The 22,842-nt window shown below is 37.4% G+C and overlaps 1 protein-coding gene across 7 annotated transcripts in view; it reads right to left on the bottom strand.

Moving 5' to 3' along the window:
- The window catches only part of PARPBP (PARP1 binding protein), a 49,248-nt gene that overhangs the window by 14,143 nt on the left and 12,263 nt on the right, over nucleotides 1-22,842 (bottom strand). For 5 of the 7 annotated variants that reach the window (XM_068190971.1, XM_068190969.1, XM_068190972.1 and 2 more), the window contains 4 exons: nucleotides 21,987-22,141; nucleotides 11,333-11,516; nucleotides 6,444-6,622; nucleotides 5,164-5,245 (listed from right to left, as the gene is read on the bottom strand). In XM_068190971.1, coding sequence (XP_068047072.1) covers nucleotides 5,164-5,245; nucleotides 6,444-6,622; nucleotides 11,333-11,516; nucleotides 21,987-22,141 — 600 coding nt within the window. Of the gene's footprint in view, nucleotides 1-4,672; nucleotides 4,879-5,163; nucleotides 5,246-6,443; nucleotides 6,623-11,332; nucleotides 11,517-20,059; nucleotides 20,503-21,986; nucleotides 22,142-22,842 lie in introns of those variants that run through there. The other 2 variants (XM_068190975.1, XM_068190976.1) reach the window with 2 other exon arrangements.

Here is a 22,842-nt window from a genome sequence, read left to right as displayed (position 1 = left end):
ATATCACATGGCCTGGCTTCATATAGCATGGCCAGGCTACATGTTGCATGGCCCAGCATAACATAAAGTGACCTTGCCTCATATCGCATGACCTGGCTCCATATGGCGTGGCCTACCATAATATTGCATGACCTGGCTATATATTGCATGGCTTAGCATAATATAACCTGGCCCAGCCTTATATCGCATGGCCTGGCTTCATATAGCATGGCCTGGCCTCATATCACATGGCCTGGCTTGATATATCATGGCCAGGCTACATATTGCATGGCCCAGCATAATATAGCATGGCCTAGCCTCATTTTGCATGACCTGGCTACATATTGCATGGCCTAGCCTTATATCACATGGCGTGGCGTCATATCACATGGCCCAGCTTCATATAGCATGGCCTGGCTATATATTGCATGGCCCAGCATAACATAACATGGATCGGACTAATATAGCATGGCTTGGCTTCATATCGAATGGCCTACAATAATATAGCATGGCCTAGCTTCATATCAAATAGCCTACAATAATATAGCATGGCCTAGCTTTATATCACATGTACTGGCCTCATATCATATGGCCCGGCTTAATATAGCATGGCCCAGCCACATATCGCATGGCCCAGCATAGTATAGCATGGCGTGGCCACATAACACATGGCCCGGCTTCATATAGCATGGCCTGGCTATGTATTGCATGGCCCAGCAAAATATAGAATGGCCTGGACTCATATAGCATGGCCCAGCCTCATATTGCATGCCCTGGCCTCATATCACACGGCCCTGCCTTATATCACATGGCCCAGCATCATATCGCATGGCCTACAATAATATAGCATGGCCTACAATAATATAGCATGGCCTACAATAATATAGCATGGCCTGGCCTCATATTGCTTGGCCTGGCCTCAAACAGCATGGCCTACAATAATATAGCATGACCTGGCTACATATTGCACGGCTCAGCATGACATAACGTGGCCTTGCCTCATATCGCATGACCCGGCTACATATCGCATGGCCTGACTTCATTTAGCATGGCCTAGCCTTATATTGCATAGCCCGGCTTCATATAGCATGGCCTGGCAACATATTGCATGGCCCAGCATAATATAGCATGGCCTTGCCTTATATCGCATGGCCTGGCTTCATATAGCATATCCTGGCTGTATATTGCATGGCCCAGCATAATATAGCCTGGCCCAGCCTTATATCGTATGGCCCGTCTTCATATAGCATGACCTGGCCTCATATTGCATGTCCTACAATAATATAGCATGGCATGGTTTCATACAGCATTGCCTCGCCTCATATTGCATGACTCAGGATAAGATAGCATGGCCTAGCCTTATATCACATGGCCTGGCTTCATATAGCATGGCCCTGCTACATTTTGCATGGCCCATCATAATACAGCATGGCCTAGCCTCATATCGCATGGCCCAGCATAATATCGTATCTGACACTTGATTAATTCAGTTTGTAGGGATAGATTATGTGGAGTCAACACACAGAAGTCAAGCTCAAATACTGAAAAAGTCACAACATAAACCAATCTGTGTTTCATATCACATGGGCGAGCCTCATATCACATGGCCCGGCCTCATATAGCATGGCCTGCCATAATATCGCATGGCCTGCCATAATATCGCATGGCCTGCCATAATATCGCATGGCCTGCCATAATATCGCATAGTCTACTACAATATTGCATGGCCTGGCCTCATATGGCATGGCCCAGCATAATATCGCATGCCCTGGCCACATATCACATAGCCCGGAATTATATAGCATTGCCTGGCTTCCTCTCACTTACCTTCATAATATTCATAAGATCACGAATATTCACCAATTCCGTTTGTAGGGATAGAATTTGTGGAGTCACAACACAGAAGTCAAGCTCAAATACTGGAAAAGTCACAAGACAATCCCAGCTGTGTTTCAACTTCACTGAAGCTTGACATGTGTCTATTGCATCACGTATCCGTCAGGCATTGGCAAACAGGTCCCACAGCTCTACCAAATCAGACTGTGGATGCTAGGACTAAGCTAGAGGATCTATATATGGTGTAAGACAACCTGTTGAAGCAGTCAAACTTTTCAGCTAGTCTAGGAACATATATTCACTGCAGCTCTCTACAGGACTGTATTACACCGGTTGAAGCAGCAATAATCACATTTCAACAGCCTGAAGGTAGTACAAAGGAGCACAAGTCTAGCACTGAATTAGAAAGCAGAGCTTCACGGAATGTTTTTAAGAAGAAACATCAACCTAAAATTTACTTGAAGCACACAATGAAGCCTGTTAACAGCTTGAAAAAGCTCTTAGAAAAAAGCCCTTAGAGTTCTTTTATATTCAATTCCCTAAAATTCACTGCTTTAAGAGCACCACTCCAATGACCCACAGCTCTGGGTGAGAAAAAAATGTTGGAGATCAGTTTGCTAACTGAGTAGCTGTACACAAATGGCACACAATGAACTCAACCTTACTATTCCTTCTCTTCACAAGCAAGTTGGATGTTGCTCTTATCCCCATACAAAGAAAAGTTCTGCTGCATTTCAGAAAAAAGTGTTCACTGTTACCACTCTTCAACTGGGAGAAAGTAGGCTAGAATTTACATCTCTTTCAGCACTGTAACTGAATTTTACAGGCAACCGGTACACATTTCAAGATGTTTGCATGGAATAATAATGGAGACTGACACTCAGTATAAGAAGGTGGTAAATATTACCACAGCACTTGAGATCTATAGCACAAAGAATTCCTTGTCCACAGCTATGTTCTGTACAGTAAGGACAGAACAAAATTGATTTCTACCAAGAGACATTACAATCCTAGACAAGAAATATATGGATTCACAGCAAAAGGAACTGAAATTAGTCACTGTAACGGGCATTTGTCTCAACAAAAAGCACTACTAAGATTTGAGGAGAGGTTGATTTAAAGGTACTGAAAAAAGTTTGAAAGGAGTATAATGAGTTCTGCAGATATCTATAGGAAATCCCTTCAGCCATAAGAAACAGTGTAAAAGCTAAAAGGGTTCAGGTGAAAATTAACAAACTAACAACAAAGACTCGTACTGCAGGCTGAATATAAGCAAGGACAGAGCAAAGCAGCAAATCAAATAATCAATGCACTCAGACAGGCTATAACAAGTAGTTTATATGTACCACAATTTAAAGGAACAGACTGAGATGCAAACAGTAGGATGGCATCTAGTGTCTAATCACGTTGATAACAATCTTTGGAACAGTAATCTCAGTGAAGGAATGTAGGCTAAAGTTGCAACTATCAAGTCCAACAAAAACATACAGCAGCACATCAAAAAGTAAAATGAACACCTAGTAAATTGCACTGGAGTAGACATAGAGAAAAATATTCCAGAAATGCCATGGAGTGAAAATATAACATCTACAATACCTTCTTCAGTGTTATAGGAAAACACCAGGAAAGACAGACCTACCACCTCAAGATCAAGAGCTGGGTATCCACAGCATAGTGTAGAATTAACAGAAGATACCAGTTTTGACAAAAGGGACACTTAGGTCACTCTAGATCTGTAAACTGTTGATAGCTGAAGTTTTATTTGTAGATGTATGCAGCCACAAAGAAGGTACAGAAAGAGAAAAGAGAAAGATATGGACTTAAAAGAGTATGGAGGAGTAGAAACATGCAAAAGAAAATGTTCTAGAAATTTTTAGAGAGGTAGAAAAAAAATAAAATGAAAGATCAACATTTTAAGCAAGAAGTAGGATTTTATGTAAGAGGGCAGAAATCAAAAATAAATGGCAGAGAACTGAGTCTTAGTTATAGAAGTCATCAGTTGTTTGGCAACAATCATTTTAGTTGACTCATATTTTTGCTTGCTTCTGTCAAAAACACGTCAAACCAGGAAATGCCGCAAATGTGACAGGTAAATACTTTTAGATAATTTTTGCAATTTGATACTGAACACAACTGTTTGTGCATCCAATTAAAAAAGTTTCATTCAGATAAGAGAATGATATATTTAAACATTTTATGCAAACATCATGACACATTTTTGCTATTTGATGAGTAAAGCTGCAATTAAAATATGCTGCTTACATAAAATAAAGTAGATCCTATATCAATTTTTCATAATTTGCCTATGAGTTTTAAACTAAGTTTCACCCTACTTAGTGCTTGTATCCAAAATGCTCATCATTGACCCAATCCACATAAAAGGACTCGGAATGAAGTTGAAGAATATTTAAAATGCATGCTGAAAACACTGACAGTACTTTTCATTCTGATGTCTTTCTACTTCTCAGACATGCACTATGTGTTCAAGTTTATCTAATGTCCAGTGAAAGATATTTTCCATTGTGCTGTTCTAGAACCAGTCTGATGGCTTAGAACACCTCTTCCTATCATGTTAATTAGATTTGTGTTTTTACATATTGCCAGGACTAAGTTTGTAAAAAATATTGTGCCACTACTTTTATTTAGCTTTCTGCTTAAATACTGCAGAAGACAAGCTCTGCCTCCATCCATAGTCCCAACGTTCAAGTTTGCCTATTTTAAGGAAAAATACTATGTAAAATGTAGTGCACTGAAAGACAGCAATTTTCTGAAACATTGAAACATTGTTCTTTTAAATAGAGCCCCTCACAATACCAATGTGCTCTTGTAAAGTTCCATTTAATCTACAAAAAGCAAACATTAGAATCTTTATTTTACTGTTCACAAAGCAATGTTATAGAAATGTCCTCAGATTGGTACAAATAAAAAGCATCAAAAGAAAAAATAAGCAATGAAACCATCCCTATTATACTTTTTCAATGTCTATTTTATCAGAACTAAAAATCAGGTGCCTGCCTTCAGTTTTATCTCTGTTTTCATATAGCTTGGTTTATTTCTATGGTCCTGAAATACACAGGTAAATGAAGAGAGATTAATTCAGTACACCCTTACTAAAAAATTTTCATTAGGAAGTACTTTGAAGTTTAAAGCCTCTCTCTTCTGGAGTTTTAGATATTTCTATTCATATTACAATACTGCTCTAGTTGGACCAATTAGCACAGGTTAATCACAATTACATTTCTTTAGCTATGGGATGAAAATCTCAAATACCTGGCTGAAATGTAACACTGCTACTTTTATCACTATTATTACAATGCCTCTATAGTTGCATAGCAATTCCCAGAGTACCTTAATTACTTTTTCATCCATAGATTTCAGAATACGTTGTCTAAGAGGTTTTGGAGAAGAGCCATTGGATCGTGCTGGAGATCTATATTAAAAAGACATAATTATTTAGAACATGTAAAATCAATTCATTAATAAAAACTGTTGCCATACCAAGTTCATCAGGAACAGAAAGGCAAATACCTTTACTCTCCAAGCTTTGCCTTATTTTCTACCTTCCTAAGGAACCACATGTACTGCGACAACTGAAGAGAGCACAAAGAAACCAAACCTACAGTTCCAATTTCTGGTACTCATTTTGCAGTGTGTTTCCAATATTGTAGCTCTGCAGACACAGCATTATTATTATTTGTAATGCTAGTGATGATATTCTAAGCCACCATTCTACTTACACCCTCCTGCAAATCATCTGGTTGACATTCAATATAGTTTTCCACATATTTCACACAAAATGTTTCCACTCTCTTACATGTCATTATGTAAGTGGTTACATACATCAATGAAAAAAATTGATGCCTATAATGAAAAAAATTAATGATGCATATAAAGGGGAATTTTTTGGTCTTGAAATAAGAACTAATCTGTGCATTTGTAAGTAATTACTTCTCTGTTTAAGGTCATGGCAGATCAATGAGGACAGGTTCTTCAACAATAATTCATTATTTATGTAGCTCATTTTATCCAATTTTTCATAAATAAAATTTTGTTTGTTTAGCTTGTTCTTTATTTTATTTATTTCTAGTTGCCTGTGGTGCAAAATTTCAGCCAGCCTTGCATTGGTTCTCCTATTTTAATTGCCAAAATACGTAGCTTCAAAATAGCTGCATCATGTTACTGTCTCCACTATTATTCTGGTTCATTAATCCTCTTTGTAACCAGAATTCTTTCTAACCAATCCTCTTTGTAACCAAATTCTCAGCATCCTCTTTTTTCAACAACTGATGATTCTTCAGGACCAGTGACCAAATAAATCATCACTGCTTCTTCAGTGCATGGATAGGTGAGTTTCCTTGTCAGTGCCCACAGAAATGGGTTTTTGAGAGTTCTTCATAGAGCTTGTGCAGCCCAGAAATGTACTATATCAAAAAATCCATGTTACAAAAGTATCTTGAAAACACAGAAAATGCAAATGAAAACTTAGAAAACTTTTGAAAACTCAAAACTGCTCTAAAGTTGTTTTTGCTTTACACCTAATCTTACAGCAGACTGCACATTGGTTATTTGCTTTGTGTTAGACTGAGATCCTTAAAAAAACACAACAAAAGCAACCTCCTAATACTCACCTGAAGAGTGTCAAAACAGAGGTGATGCCACACAAATTTAAGCTTTCACTGTCACACAACAGATCCGCTTTGTTCCGGGTAGGAGGACTGACAGCTTCTTCGTCCAGAAGAACTAGCAAGACCTTTACAGTATCTCTGCCACAATACGCAGTGCCATGATTTATGGAATGCAATTTTGGCTGAAAGCAAATTAAAAAGGAAGATAAAACAGCAAAGTTCAGCAAGCCAGACCAATAGCTCGCCCCCAAAATCAATCCACATCAGCTCAAGGCGTGAGAATCCCCTCCTGCCCTTTTGCAGTAAGGGGAATTTATGCAGAATTTCTCCATGGGAAAATTTTTCTCATCCCAAGTAGTTAGTGGAGTTTAGATCACTGACAGCTATGTGTATACACTGATGAGCAAGTCACAGGGAAGAATATATAAATCTATGCTGAAATGGTGCAGCAGAAATGAACCTTCTTTTTCTGATACACAAGCACATTCTGTGAAGTCCAACCACCCTAACAATCTGCTAAAGCAGTTGGTTAAAAGTGAGATTTCCATCAAGATTTGACAACAGAGGTACGTGGCACAATTTCCTGTTGTTTGGGTGAATTCCCCATGATTTTCCACAAGAATAAAGAATTCCTTAAAGGAAAAAAAAAAAAAAAAAAAAAAAAAATTAATCCGCATCTGGAAGTGCTCAATGCAACAGTCAGCAGTACAGATGGAGAAATCCATAGCCACTGTGGGACTTAAAAAATCTTGACAGTTGCTATATTTTTCTTTAAAGGTACTAGGAATTCCATAGAGAAATTTAGGGCTTAAGACACAGTGGTAGTTATTTAAAAACTATAGGTTCTCTTATGCACTAATACCCAGAAGCACTGAATACTCTGACTTTATTCTGAAGGGCAAGACAAGCAATGAACTGCATTTATCTAATCAGTTAACTGCTTTTAAACACAGTCTTGAAAAGATCAAATTCTATTTTTCTCTCTATTTGATTACATCAATTAGTGTATGTAGCTTTCAAGAAACCATAGCAACACATGTCAGTCAGCTACTATAAGTTATAATCAATAGCTAGAAATAGCAATTACAGAAATGGTTGTTATTTGGCTTTACAGAATTGGCCTATTTCAGTACCATTTAATTTCCTCAAAATTTATTCTGAACCTCTTCAGTTACATCACCTTAACATAGATTTTTATTAAATGTCACGTGTGCCATTGTGAATTTGTCTTAATGAAAGAAGTACAAACTTGGCATCATTTTGACTGATGACACACAAAGAAAAAAAAAATCTTTAAATCTTTAGAAACAACTTTCAAAAATCTCAGGCACTACAACACCGGAGGCTCATTCTGTGTACTAACCATGGACAAAAGTCCAAGGCAAAATAAGAACTCTAGGTAAGACAACAAAAAGATCTCAGTAAGACAAAAAAAAAAACCCATGCTTATAAATAAACCTAATAAAGAATCAATTTTTTTTTTTTAATAAAATGTTTCCAGCCATGTTGCATCCTGGGTTTGGGTTCAAATTATGGGTTTTTTCTTTGTTAGTTTTCCAGTTTTCTGTACCCTCGTGCATCCCCCAGGTTTTCCCCTACTCCTGCAGTTTCCGTGCCCATCTCCCCGTTCTCGCGGTCCCACTTGCCCCAAAGCCCCGTGTCCGCCCCTGCCGTGTTCCCATTGGTCGCTGTAGTACACGTCATCGCCGCAATGTCTGTACCCATTGGGCGGGAGGGCTCCCCGTCCGCCCTGTCCCTTCCCTATATCATCCCACTCCTCGACATGCTCGAAGCCATTTGCGTCCGTGCGAAGCTGGGAGCGGCTGCAGCTTTTCCACCGCAGCTCTCGCAGCCAATAAAGCATCCAGCCGCCACGCGGACGGATTTGGACGAATTCCCTGCCTCTTTGTTTCTTCCCTCGTGCCGACGGCGAAGCGTGGCCAACAGCCCACCCCGGAGTGCGGCAGCAAAAGCGCCCGGAAACTGCGGCAAGCCCCGGCCTCAACGAAAAGCTGAGACACCCAAGCCGGGCACTCGAGAGCTGACCGAGGCCGAGAAAAGTAACGCGAAGCCGCGCAGCCAGATTCCATTTACAGTAGTAATTTTCTTAGGAAGAAATAAATCATAATTCCTATTAATCACTCATGCAGGCTTCAACACAAAATAGTGCTTCCTGCTGCATAAAGTAATAACTTCTCTTGGAGCTCTAGATTCCTATAAACCAGGTATTTGCAGGAAAATTGAGCAATGATGGAAGAAAACAGACACTTCCAGGAGAAATGCAAATATTTTTCTAATGAAGTTACACTTTTTAGGTACATTTTATGAGGAAGCAGCCTTACCAGGAGCCAGTGGAGGCATAATTTTCACCTCTATACTTAAGATCATATTTTAAATTTGCACTCAAAAAACTATTTAATCTCTTGCATAGGAAAAAAGCCTAACATCCTATCAAACCAAAATTTAAACTGAATATAGATATTTTTTTCTGAAAAATTATAGCCTCAGGGGGTTTTCTTATTAAGTGAAATCAAAACAAAACCCCCAAGCTCTATGTAAGAATCAGAACAAAGCAGTAATCTTTGCTGTCCTGAGATCTTAATAGAACAATACAGATGCTCTAATTTCTAATAGAGCTTGAATTAATTTGGAAAACTTATTGGACTTTTAAAATTTTGCTTTCTCTTTTCATTACAAAAGGAAACCTACCCTTCCATATGTTTAGTAAAATGTTCTTCCACACCAAGTTCCACTAAAATACGCCATTTGATATCACTACCTTAACATTTATCTAAGCTCCCTTTTCCACTCCTCAGCTCTCTGAATCATATGCCTAAGGATAACTGTTAAAATAGAAATTCATCACAATCTTCACAGACTTCACTTACATCAACAAAAAGAATTCCCCAACCCAAAATAACAAACAGTGCTAACAAAGGCAAACAATTAACACACATTCTACCCCTCATCCCTCCACAATTACAAAAAATTTTCCTCACACTTAGCCTGCTCTCTACCAATGTTCAGTCCACGTTTTACCCATTACCTCTGTCAACTACTGTCCTTATCTCTAATTCCTCAGGCCCCACAAAGGACTGTTCTGGTTGACCCTGGTTAGCACCAAGTGCTCTCCAAGCTGCTCTATCCTTCCTCCTCCTAAACAGAACAGGAAGTGAAAAAAATCTTGAAAAAGCTCATGGGAGTAAGAGGAGGACAGATTGCTCACTTACAAATCATAGGCAAAACAGATTTGACTTCATGAAATTAATCTAATTTATTGACATTTACTCATAACGGGATCCCTTCCTTCTTCCTGGACTCAGCTTTACTCTCAACTTGTCTACCTCCTTCCCACAAGTGGCACAGGGGGATGGGGAATGAGGATTGCAGCCAGTTCCCAACACTTTGGCCCTTCTGCTGCTTCTTCCTTATGCTCTTTGCCTTCTCTTCTGTGTGGAGCATCTCCCATGGGATACAGCCCTTCATGACCTTCTCCACTGCAGGCCATCCCCACATCATCAGGATACAAACATCTTTGCCATCTTCTGCCTCCACAAGGATGATGCTAGACATTTCTACAGAGTCATTAGACTATGAACTTCTGGAGAACAGTAAGAAATAAATATAATTTTGGATAAGAAATGGTGAATTTCTCTGAAAAATAAAGTTTTAATAAAAAGCTTTTACCTGGCTTATAATGGTCTACATAATTTTTTAAAGTTTTATTAGTAACACAAGTAGCTAAATAAAGACAGAACTGAGGGCAGTTATTATTTTCTCAGATGGAAAAAAGAAACAAATAAAAGGTTATGAAAGGGAAACAGGGAAATACACTGAACAAATATTCATAGCAAATAGGAAAATGAGGATGAAATATATATCCAACATACTCTGTGGAAACACACATTTAAACCAGCTTAACTAGCCAATAGGGTCTGGCTGGTTTTAGCTGTCTTAAAAAAGGATATTGAAGGTTTGATTAAAATTTGTTAAAAATCTTTTGCTACCATGGCATAAATCAAATTACTTCACAAAAAGCATTCTAACAATTCTAAACACATTGAAGGTGTCTATAATTTTTTTTCATTTGCTAGGAAAAACAAATGACATTAGAGATCTTATACATCAACAATGTAAAATAAAATAATTAAAACTGGTTGATTATTTCATCACAAAAAGATTATAATCTACACCAGAGTAGATTCACAGTACATGAACCACAAATAGAAATCTTGTATTATGCCCTCAACACCCGACTTACAGAACTTTAAATATCTTGATTCCTTCCATGAAAACAAAGTCATTAATAGCTTCAATAGTGTCTTGAAACACTAAAATGATTGTTTGGGGCTTTAATTCCCTTTCCACTCCACATTTTACCATGCTTTAGATTTCTTACATATTTAACCTTACTTTGAAGGCCTTACCCTTTGAAATACTTAATGCTGTACTAATTAAAACCTGTGTATTTTAATAAAAAACTACTGATACATGTTCTCAAATCTTAATTCTATTTTCATAAGGTTCTTTTGTTTTGGAAATTTGTTAGATTTACTGCTTTGAAATTAATGGCAAATCTGACACTGAATATCTACATTTATAATTACTGCACAACCAAATTAAGCTTTGAAGAGTATTTTATTTGCAATTTTAAGGTGAGAAATTTAGTCTATGTAAATCAGTTCTTTGATAGTCACAGGGTAATCCTCAAGTGTAAGTCTTTCAACAAGTTTAAAATCACAGTGTAGAGGAAATGACTACTTTCATACAGTTAGGAAAAAGATTATACTCTATAGATAGTCTTTTAAAAATGTAAAAGAAACAAAACAGACAAAAGATTTTTGCTTTCTTATAAAGCTAAACAGTCAAAAGAACAAAAGAAGTCCCATTACCCGTGCAGGACTGACTCCAGTAGTGCTAGCAGTCAAGGTTTCCTGTTGTGAATCAATAATATTTTTAATCTTCAAATCCAAGTCTTGTACAGCTTCCTCCACTGCCTGACAGAAAGGATCCCCATTGCTTCGGCCTTTTAGCAAATGCATCTTCACTGTTGACAGAATTCGCCCCCCTGCGATTCTGAAAATAGGCACAGGGTCATCTCCACATTAATCTTGGCAACACTTGAGTACACCTATTAGTGCTGAACATAGCCAGCCTTCACTGCTCATCAGAAACAACAGCTTTGATCTTTTAAATCAAACAGCAGCGTAACGTATTGTCCAACACAATAGTTTGCTATAAAAGAAATTATACCAAAATGATTTCAGCATTTAGTAATACTCTGAGCTGCAATACAAAACTAATGTCCCCTTAGAAGTTCAAAGAAAAGTACTTTCTTTAAACCTGTATTTATAGTTTTGCTCAAACTGTTAAGTGTAAACAAAATTTTTCACTCAAACATGCATTCCTCTTTAATACCCCATTAGATGTGAGCCTTTTGTGCTTTGTGAAGGTGCTTCAAAATCCCTATCTTCTTTCAGTTTTATTTAAATAGATAGTAATTAGACCACATGAACTTCCCTATTAGCTATAAAAGCACAGTCCATTAATCTCTTTCTTCAGCACATATGTCTGAATACTTTAATTAAGATTTTGTGAAAAAGAGAATAAGCTCCTTGAGTTAAAAGTTTAACAATTTTTTCCAGCACCTAAACAAAACAGTTTGTATGTTTTACCATTGCTTTGTCTTGGGCAAAGAAAATAAAGCATTACAAGAACCCCTCAGCTCTCTTATATAATATTGCATCTCTTCCCAAAAGCTGTTTTTTTTTTTTTTTCCTAAATGAGGTTTGCAGTTCACATCAAAGCAGAAATGCAGCATCCTGAGCTGTTATTGGCACCTACAGTAGATTTTTAGTACATTTATGTACATTAGTACATTAATGATGCTGCAAATGACCGTTCTGTCAAAACCCCAAAGCAATGGCTTCATTATTCCAGGTCATGTAGCCAAGAGTGACATGACTCAGTTTGCAACTTCCTCCATCCTTACTGGTTTCCTTCATGCTCCTGCCAGCTTGCCCTAAAAGGATACCTTGCAAATGCAAATAAAGGTGTATTTTGTACACATTAAATTCTGAAGATAAATTTTAGAATTCCACTTGGGAGAGCTTTCATCAAATGAAACTCTGCACATCTACATTCATATAAAATACAAAATAATTGGGTAGAACTAGATAAGAATAGGAATTGAGTCAGAAGAAAAATAGTTTGTTTATATTGTTTCCACTTAAAATACATGGAGGGAACTGGGCCAGAGACCTTACTGTTTTGGCTTAGTCTGGCTGAAAAAGACTTCTCTAAATAACTTGAAAAACCTGACATTAACATGGAACTTTGGGGGGGTTTGTTATTGGGTATTTTTAAATAGGAAAAACCCAAATATTTCCACACTATTCTCTACTTCAACTTTTACAGACTAAAGATTATACAATTCATATTAGATTTTCAGGTTTCATTAGACAGAAAAACTTATGCTTTGAAGAAATTTAAGCACAGTGTACGCACTTGGCCAAAAGAAAAATCACCATGTCCAGTCTCTGTAGATAGGTCGAGATCCATCCAGATCTTGGAAATGATAGTTAAAAAAAAAAATAAATCTATTGTACCACTTCTGCAAACCCCACAATTCAATCTAACCACAAAAGAATGAAAAGTTCAAAGGGAGGAAAAAAAATCCACTGCAAGTTGTCAAGAGGTAAAGGGAGAGAAATGTTGAAGAGATCTGTTTCAGAGATGTATACAGGAACTGCAGCCAAGTTTCCTGATGATTCTTGCCAGACTGATCTGTTTTCCTCAATACTAAACTTCTATTTTCCAAAATCATATCCTCAAATGAGAAAAGTATTGTATTAAATGAGAACTAAACCTAGAACTTCAAGACAAATAAGCAGGTGGATTAAAATTCCCTATGAAAACCAGATTCAGTTATTTCTGTCTACAGATCTGTTGAACTTTCTTGTAAATAAGCAATAAATTTATCATTTCCACACATTTAACACATATACCCATATGTATGCTAAAACAAAAAATATTATTACACAACTAGTACTGGGCAGTAGCACAGTTAATTAACATAAGCATGCCCTTAATTTAAATGCTTTGCTCTGCATGTAACTCAATTATAGATTCATAGCTTTTCAATGGGAAAAAAAACAACAAACCTTTCACAAAAATATTTCTATGTTTATTTTTTTTGCCTCTATTGCCCAATGCCAACTAAAGATATTTGCTAGTAGAAAAAAAGTTCTTTTAATCACTTCTTCTCCCCATATTCCTTCTTTTCCAGGAAAGAGTTCCAGTCTCCTATCAGATATACAGACCACTAACTAGAGCAAGGATAAGTTTATTAATACTTCAACTAGAATTTTTATCAACAGGTCACAACATAAAATGCTGATTCAATGTATATGGATTAGTACTGAAACGCCCTGCCACATCTTATGCCATTTTACACCAAAATATAAGTTGGGTTGTGTCATATTAGTGTTATGCCATTAGTCATATATATTTGTGTGTATATGTATTCATATAGATATATATAAAATGCTGAATGTAGTTATTAGATCCGTTCTAGTGAAGTTCAAAAAGATTAACTAAAAGCATGATGATAAAAGGAAATTGTGGTAAAAAAGCACCTGGGGTGTTTGGGGTTTTGTTTATTTTACAAAGATGACACCTTATTACAGATTGGTCTGATTTTACTCTTTTGTAGATTTGTATTATTCAGAAGATCAATTGAACTTGAATGAACTTTAAAATATCTGATATTGCACTAAAAATATATTTATAGAAGTAAAACAAAGATGGAAACTGTTATCCACTTTGCAGCTCCTAACAGCCGGAAGAACCACAAAGTTTTTTTTTTTAAATACGGAATTACATGGCCATCTCTTACAGTAATTTTTATAGCAGCAAAATAACTTTTGTTCTTTTTAATTCTAAAAGAGAAGCAAAAAAACTAGTTGAATTCAATAATTAACTTGATACATTAAACAAAGCAATGCCATTTGTCTAAGGCAATTGGAAAGACCTTACCCCTTCTAGTCAGTGCTCCTGCTAAAAAGCTGTCTGTGATGTTCCATTCAGATCACAGGCTACTGATAGGAGGTACTCTAGGATAAAGTGCTTCAGTATCACATCCATAGTCTAAAGTGCATCAAAAGAGGACTCTTACCAAATCCAGTCAGCAAATATAGTCATCAGTTGCCACTACAGCAGAGGTTGTAAAATAGCATTTTTTTTAAAGCTAGTAATATGATTCTTTTCAGAGCCACATGCAACATTTCTTTGCTCAAAAGGTATGAGCTGAAAGAAAACTCAACTAGAAAACCAAATCCTATCTTCTTCTATGACAGAAATAACCAAAGGAAATGCATCAGTGGAAGAAAAAACCCAACATTTTAGAAACAACCACCTTCCACTGTCCAACAGAATGTTTAAACACAGGTGCCTGAAGTCAGTAGTACAGTGGCAATCCTCCGGTGAATGGGTCCAGGCAAGTCCAAACGTGACCATCAGCATGAAAATTCACAACTACTTTAGACCAGCTGAGAGAAGGAGTGGCTTACTTTGTTCAGCTTTAACCAGCACTAAAACAGTGGTCAAGCAGGATTCAGCTCACCTGTCTCATAGCTAGAGAAAAACAAATGTCTATGTATAGATAAAATTAATCAAATATTAAAAATGCATTATTTGCACCAGTGCTTCTAAAGAGCTAAAAAAAAAGTGCAACGTAAAACCTCTACCTGTTACCCAGGCACTGGACAAATCTGATCTCCTATCACTGGTTTCTCCTACCAAAAATACTCACAGATCTTGTGCCCCCTTGAACCCTTTTTGCCTTACATCACTTGAGTCCCAACCTTACCCTCTTCTATCTAATTTTCCTTATCAAACTATCTTTTCTTATATAGAAGTAACTAATTTATAAGAAACTGATAGCACACCTTGTCTATTTTGTTCCTACTGAGATTATAAAAAATATAAACAAGCTCCTCTGCTTACCAAAAATCTAAATGACATCAGCAAGAGCTCTTCCTCCAGAACTCAGATCTTAGTGTGAAAAGTTAATATGGTGCAGGAGCACTTTTATTTATTTTCTGGAAATACATCTTTTTTGGAAAAGACTAAAATAGCATAAACAAGGAAAAAAAAGTGTTGAGGATATGGACAATATTCAAAACCTGATAAAAAGCAGAACACAGTCCTGAAGTCTATTCCAAGAACAGAAAAGAATATATCAAAATTCTATAATACTAAGGTCAACCTTTTTATTCATTCATTTCAACTTCAACAGAGGAAAAAAATAGATGACAAATATATAGCTATCTGACTTTGGTAGTGGGAACAAGTGTCTTAAAAGAAATCACAAACACTCAGTGCTCACAGGGTGGGAGGAGATCACAGCCTTTTTTTTCCTTGTTATGGATTTAAAAGATGCTTTAGAACTTGACAACAACTACTCAGTTATCCAATTTTTTAATTTGGAGCTATAGGAAGAGAGCAGCAGTAATTCCATTCTCAAACACAAAGCGCCAAGATACCAACTAGAGCTCGATCTGCCTGGGTAGAAGAATGGGACAAAATGTCTCTAGGAAGAAATACTATACAAGTGTTTCTAACAGAGCAACAACTGTGCTTTTAAAGCAAATCTAAAGGCTTATTTCTCATGTTATAGCCATAAATTTAAAAAAATTACCAATGCATGTTCATTTAGATTTCAAAATTTTAACAATAAAATACTACCAGTGAACTTCTCTAGATTTTAAATATATTTGTAAAATAAAAAAAACTATATCAAAGCTCTCATAGTACTCAAAAATTCCACCTCCAGCAATGGATGTATGATTATTAATTTAATTTTCTTACAGATATCAAAATTAAGTGAAGACTCTTCCTTAGACTTTCTGGAGTTTCACAGATTATTATATCCATAACAAACACAGCAAAAAAACACCCCCTTATTGCAGAGTATTTTTCCATCTTGCTGTTGCTGCTTTTGCTGTATTGGCTAATATTTCTTTCAGCTTGTTGGAAGAAACTAGAGTGACTCTTCATATTCTCCATCCCAAGTCTGCTACCCAGGTCTGGTGACAAAGTTGCTATAAAAGTAACCAAGTATTCTTCCTAGAATAAGTCTTGATAAGCAGCCATTGAATTCCCTGTGAGAAAGTTCTAAAAGGCAAAGGCGCTCAGGCAAGCTGTTACTAATTATAATAACATAAATTATATTATACTATAATAATATTAGGAGCACAAGACTATTCCATCACAACACTTAGGAAAATATGCAGAAATATCAGCAGACCAGCCTGGCTAAACAGTGAACTGATGATAGAGCTTGAATGCAAAAAGGCTTCACAAAGAATGGGAGAAGGGAAGATGGGAAGAAGGGACAGATTACAAACGATCTAGAAACATCACCTGGGCATTTAGGGATGCTATCAGGAAAACCAAAGCTCAGCTGGAGATGACAATTACAAGGAATGTTAAAGGAGCTTCACCTACTGAACAAAGGAAATGAGGGACCTTTGCTAAAAGGCAGATTTTGCAACAGTGTGGGCACAGATAAAACAGAAGTACTCTGTCCCTTCTTTGCCTCAGTCTTTACCAACACTGATTAGAGAAATTTTTCAGAAAAGAGCTGCCAGCAGTGGATAAAGATCAAATCAGGCTTCACGTGACAGTACTGAGTATGTTCAAGAACATTGATCCAAATGGATTGGATCCAAGAGCCTTAATAGAACTGGCAAATGCCCTCATAAGACAACTCTGTATCATCTTTGAAAAGTCAGGGTGACCAGGTGAGGTCCCTGACAAATGGAGAAAAGAAAATCATTGTTAAAAAAAAAAAAAAAAAAAAAAAAAAAAAAAAAAAAAACAAAAAAAAAAAAAACCACCTAAAAAGTCCCATAAGGACAGTTTGCGGGACCAAAAGTTCATCAGCCTCATTTTGTTCCTCAAGAAAATAGTGCAAAGTCTTCTAAGAACACACATCTGGGCATATGAAGGATTAGGTGGTAGCTGGTAACTATAAGCATGCAGTTATCAAATGTAAATTATGCCTGACCAATCTGTTTCTCCCTATAATAAAATGACTCAATTTGCAGACCAGGGGAGAACTGTGGGTGCCATTTCCCTTGATTGTAGCAAGGCTTATCAACACAGTCAGAGAATACTCTCAACATCAGAATATTGATGTTAGTCTGGAAGGATGTACAATTAGAGGAGTTAACTGGTTGGATCATCATGCTCAGAAGGTAGCAGACATTGCAACAATGGAGTACCATAGGGGCCTATCCTAAAGCCTGTTTTTTTCCCTATTACCTTTGGCAGCGACTCTCTAAAATTACATGCTCTTCAAGTTTGCAGATGACATCAAATTAGATGGAGCAGTCAATACTCTCGAGGGCAGAGCTGCCACGCAAAGATACCTAAACAGACAAGAGGAATGGGCTGACAGGAACCATATGAAATTCAACAAGACATGCAAAGTCTTGGAAAGGAAAACCCCTTGCAATGACACAGGCTGGGGAGCAGCTCTATGTAAAAAAACCTTGGTGCATGTTCAGCAAGCAAGCTGCAAGCCAGGAGCATGCCTTGGCAGCAAAGAAGGCCTACAGTATCCTTGGCTGCAGCAACAGTAGCGTAGCCAGTAGTCTGAGGAATGTGATTATCCCTCTCTAATCAGCACTCGTTGGACCAAATTTAGAATACTGTGTCCAGTTTTGGGCCCCCAGTCCAGGAAAGACACTGATAAACTGGAGCAAGTTCAGTAGAGGGCTGCCAAGCTGGTCAGGCACACATGCCCTGTGACAAGCAGCTATGGGAACAGCTTGTTCAGGCTGCAGAGGAGAAGGCTTCATGGGGATTTACTAGCAGCTTTCCAATACCTACAGGGTGGCAACCAAGAAGATGGAGCCAGACTCATGTTGACAGTGAAAAAGGACAATAGGCATAAACTGAAACAAGACAGGTCCCAACTCAATACAAGAAAAAAAAAAACAAACCCACAACTTTTCACCATGAGGACAAAAGCAGTTGCAATAGGCTGCCAAGAGGGAGATTAAAAACCTCCAAGGATGGAGACTGTAAAAAACTTGTCTGGATAAAGCCCTGATTAACCTGAGCTGACTCCATAATTGACCCTGCTTTGAGCGGGATGTTGGACCAAAAACTTTCTGATGATCCTTCCAACTTGAATTATTCTATAATCCTAAATTTAAGCAATCCTATATACAATGTTTTGCATATGCTTGCACAATTTTCCAGCAACTTTAGACCACAAACCTCCAGGGCTGTGTGAACACTGTCCAATTAACTCAAACATTCAGCACAAGCCTAGATAGAGTCCAATGTGCTTCCTCTCCCCAAATACTACCACGTCTCGAGATGCAATCACGACTTCCCAAAAAAAGCACATAAGAACCAGCATTTTCCCTGTCTGGGGGAAGCAGAGAGCACAAACCCACATGGGGAGGCGAGCTGTGTGATGCTCCAGCGGGCTGCGGAGGCTGCAGGGGCCCGCGATGCGGAGCCGCTCCGGAGCGCCGCGCTCGCTCGGGTGGGGCGAGCGGGACGCGGCGAGCGCGACCCGGCTCCGGTGTGAGCTGGGCGATGGTGACACCCAGCGGCCGCTGCCTGCGCCGAGGGCAGCGCCCAACTGAGGGGAAAACACGCTGCCAACCTCCCAACTTTGCTTCTCTACAAAGTGAGTGGGGATTTTTAAAGTGCATGTATATGCACCCACACCCCCCCATACTAGCCATCAAGCACAGTAACCAACATGATGAATGACCTTGTGTCCTTCTGCTTTAAGTCACACTTTTTTAACAAACTTGGGAAAAGCCATTTCAAGAGTTCTTCCGGCCTAAAAGAAAAGGGTTTCCAGAATGACAGATTAGAACTGCAGCTTTCCATTTATGCCAGCAGGAAAGAGATTTCAGATCTTAAGGTGTATAATAATCATCCATTTATCTGACAAATATAACATTGATATGCCCCTTGTCAAGAAACAGGTGTAAAAAAAGTAGAACATCCAAGTTCTACATTTACTGTATTAACATTGTCCAATTCTTATATGTATAAATCAATAAATGGTTTTAGCATTACAAGTTTTACAGCACCCCCAAATGTTAACAAATATTCAAGCTACTAATTCTTGAAAGATAGTGACATCTTCTAATATCAGACTTCTGGATAATGAGGAGAGGCAAACAATTTCAACACGCCAGAGATTTGTAGGAATGTTCAGTCTTCAGTGAATACACCTTGAAACTACCAAATTTCATTTTGTCTTTCCATTTCTCCTGCTACCAGGAGTGCGAGATTTGAACCAAACCATCATAGTTTCATTGAACTTCCACTCTGTTTGACAGATTCCCTTTTGTTCATCTAGTCTACTGTTCACTTTCTTAGCTGAATGATGGGGAGATGAGAAATACATTTTTGATATTCTCCATAGGTTAGCAGATACTTGGTTACACAGTATCTCCTACTAAGCACAAAATATTCTTAAGCACTTCCTACCACTGTCCAAGATCTTCAATTTGGTTTCTAGATTCCCAAAGCAAAGGAACCAGGCAGATGAAGAAAGCCTCTTTCCAGTATGTGTCTCACAGTGACCCACCATTTATATGGCTACTTTGTATTTTGTGCAGTTACAGGTTTCCTAAGATGTCCACAATAACAAAATTAAACTGAAAAAAAAGATTTCTAACCATTAAGTTAAAAATACAGCATTTTTCTTGTGGCATAGCCAATACAGAGACCTGGTTAATGCAGGTTGGCTAATCTCTACATCAGAGAAAGAGCAATGCTGCTGACAGGTTGTCTAGTTTGCTCTTGGATTTCTCAGCAGGCTTGCACAGATGAAGTAACTCAGGATTCTGCTGCATTGCTTCCTTTGTCCCCCTCTGGTCTTTACTTTGCAGCAGTAACCGAACTAGAGAAAATTTTTTGCATAGAACTGTATCCTCTGGAGCTCCCAACAACTGCCACATGACAGTCAGGACACACAGACAGTCCTCATCCATGTGACATACCAAACACTTGAAAACATCTATGGATACACAGATGAAAAACATATTTTATACTGTGAGGGTATAAAGGGCATGTGGAGTACGAGAGGAACTACAAACAGCACAGTACAGCCACCTTCCACTCCTGGTCAGCAAGACAAACAGCAATACCTACATGTGTACAGCCAACTTAATGCACAGAATCTGACATTAACAAGATTTATACCCCAAAGCAGCAAGTGCAGCAGGGAAAGCTACACAACAAATATCTGAATGCTAAAAAGCATTTCCAAACTATAGAGAATTCACCCAGTGAGAAACTGATAACTCCCAGCAACTATCCCACTCTGATTTTTCTCACATTTAAACATTCTCTTTTAAACAGAGGAATAATTAACAAGATACACCATTTTATGTTACATTTTTCTGAAATGTATTCACCTGAGAAAGTCCTTTCATCCTAAAAAATTCACGCATATAAGTATTTTTCCATTTCTCATTTTTTATCAATATATAGTGCCAGATATGATTTAAGGAAAGGAAAAATAGCATATACTATATGTTGAGCAAATAGTTTTCTTTAATCACCAGCACAGACAGTATGTCTCTGGCATCCAGGATGTTGAAATGAAAGAACAAAAAGCAGAATAAAAAAGTAAGACAAAACTTCAAAACAACTTCAGAAATACTTCCCACTTCCAGCTTCAATGGAAATTGAACATTAACTTCAATAATGCTTACTTATAACATTTTGTTTTCCACTGTGAGAATTAGACTCAATTCAAGCAAAAAAAAAAATAGATTCTTTAGTATCAAGGACAGAACTATTATAGCTGTTTTGCCAAAGTTTGGTATTGAAAAATTACTGATTATAAATGACAAAATTATTAATTTCTATGAAGCTTAAGAAAATAGCTCTTCTGTCTGTATTAATGCCAGCACTACTTACCAATTCAAACCCCTGTGTTACATTTACACTTCTCTAATTAATCACATATTTATAAGCCTGTTCAAAGGACTAACTTCAGTTCTTCAAACACAATCAAAATCAGCAACTCCACCAGAGCCTCCCTAAGAAATAATTCTTATACTTCATTTATATAGCTAAAATGAAAGAAAGAAAAGGCTAAATAACCAACACTGTCATTTGTTAGCAGCAATAAAGACTCCTTTACAGAAGGTTAAACAGAATGAAATGACCAAAAGGAAGGAATTAACTAGCAAGAAGTGAAGCACATAACAGTTTATGTATTTACCAGACTCACAAGTTGGAAATCTTTGTAACTTCATTTACAACTAGAGCCATACCAAAACCACCATAATTGTGTAGATTTGATAAAAATTCAATACAAAAAAAACCCCTCAAAAATTCATAAGTTTACCCCATTTGTTTTTCAATTATATTTTCAAATAAAGTTAAATTTTTAAACATTTTCTCTGAATTCTTTAGTAAGTACATTATTTGATTTTCTTTTTGTTCCAAGGACAAGAAAAGGAGGGGCCCACCAAGACAAAAATCTATTACCTTGTATTTAAGATTTCACCAACAATTTCTTGCAGCTTGTCAATAAAATTAACAAAGTTGGAAAGCCCTTTCACATGGGCTCTTAAAGGATCATACACAGAAGATGCAGAGTCTCTTCCTCCAAGTTCTATGGTCCGGATAAAAGACGTTGCCATCTATTAGGAGAAATAGGCAGAAATATCAAACTGTAGACAGACATGGACTGCACATATGTTGAAGTGAGCCTTTCCTACAGGTCTGCAAATTGTGTAACAGCTGGCTGATAGCAGAAATCACTTCCCTGAAATCAAATAATGGCTCTTAATTGCAAGCTTTGTACATCTCACCATAAATATTTGCAAGATCAATACTTAAATAGTACAATAGTATTAAAAAAACAAAACACAAGTAAAAATAACCCAGCTAATTTGATGTTTACATCAGCCTTTTGAAAGCTTAGGACAAAAAACTCATTAAAACATTGTACAAAACTCTTTTGTTGTTGTGGCTGTTTAAATGCTCCCGCTGGCCTCACAAAAACTACTCTTATATTCCGAGTGCTCTCTATAACCCAATGACAATTTTAACATGAGCATGTAAAAGCTTACTTCAGCTTAGAACAATTTTTAGAGATGCAAATAATGTATATTCAAATCTTATCAAAAATAATGACAGCTAAGGCTTCTGTCACCCTGAAAGTGTCCATATATTCTTATATGCTGTAAGACAATAAAAGACGTGCCAAAAGCATACCTTAGAGTACAACCCCCAAAATTTTAAGGCAACAGTAAGAACAAAAACCCTAGCAGTCGTCCAGGAAGGTGAAAGTAAGGATAACAATCCAATGCATTTGACACAGATGCAGTAATGTTAATTC

The sequence above is a fragment of the Anomalospiza imberbis genome, chromosome 5, assembly GCF_031753505.1.
Source record: "Anomalospiza imberbis isolate Cuckoo-Finch-1a 21T00152 chromosome 5, ASM3175350v1, whole genome shotgun sequence".
In the NCBI taxonomy this organism is placed as follows: domain Eukaryota; kingdom Metazoa; phylum Chordata; class Aves; order Passeriformes; family Viduidae; genus Anomalospiza; species Anomalospiza imberbis.
Note: the sequence above shows the minus strand (reverse complement) of the source record. Positions and strands in the feature narration are given on the sequence as shown.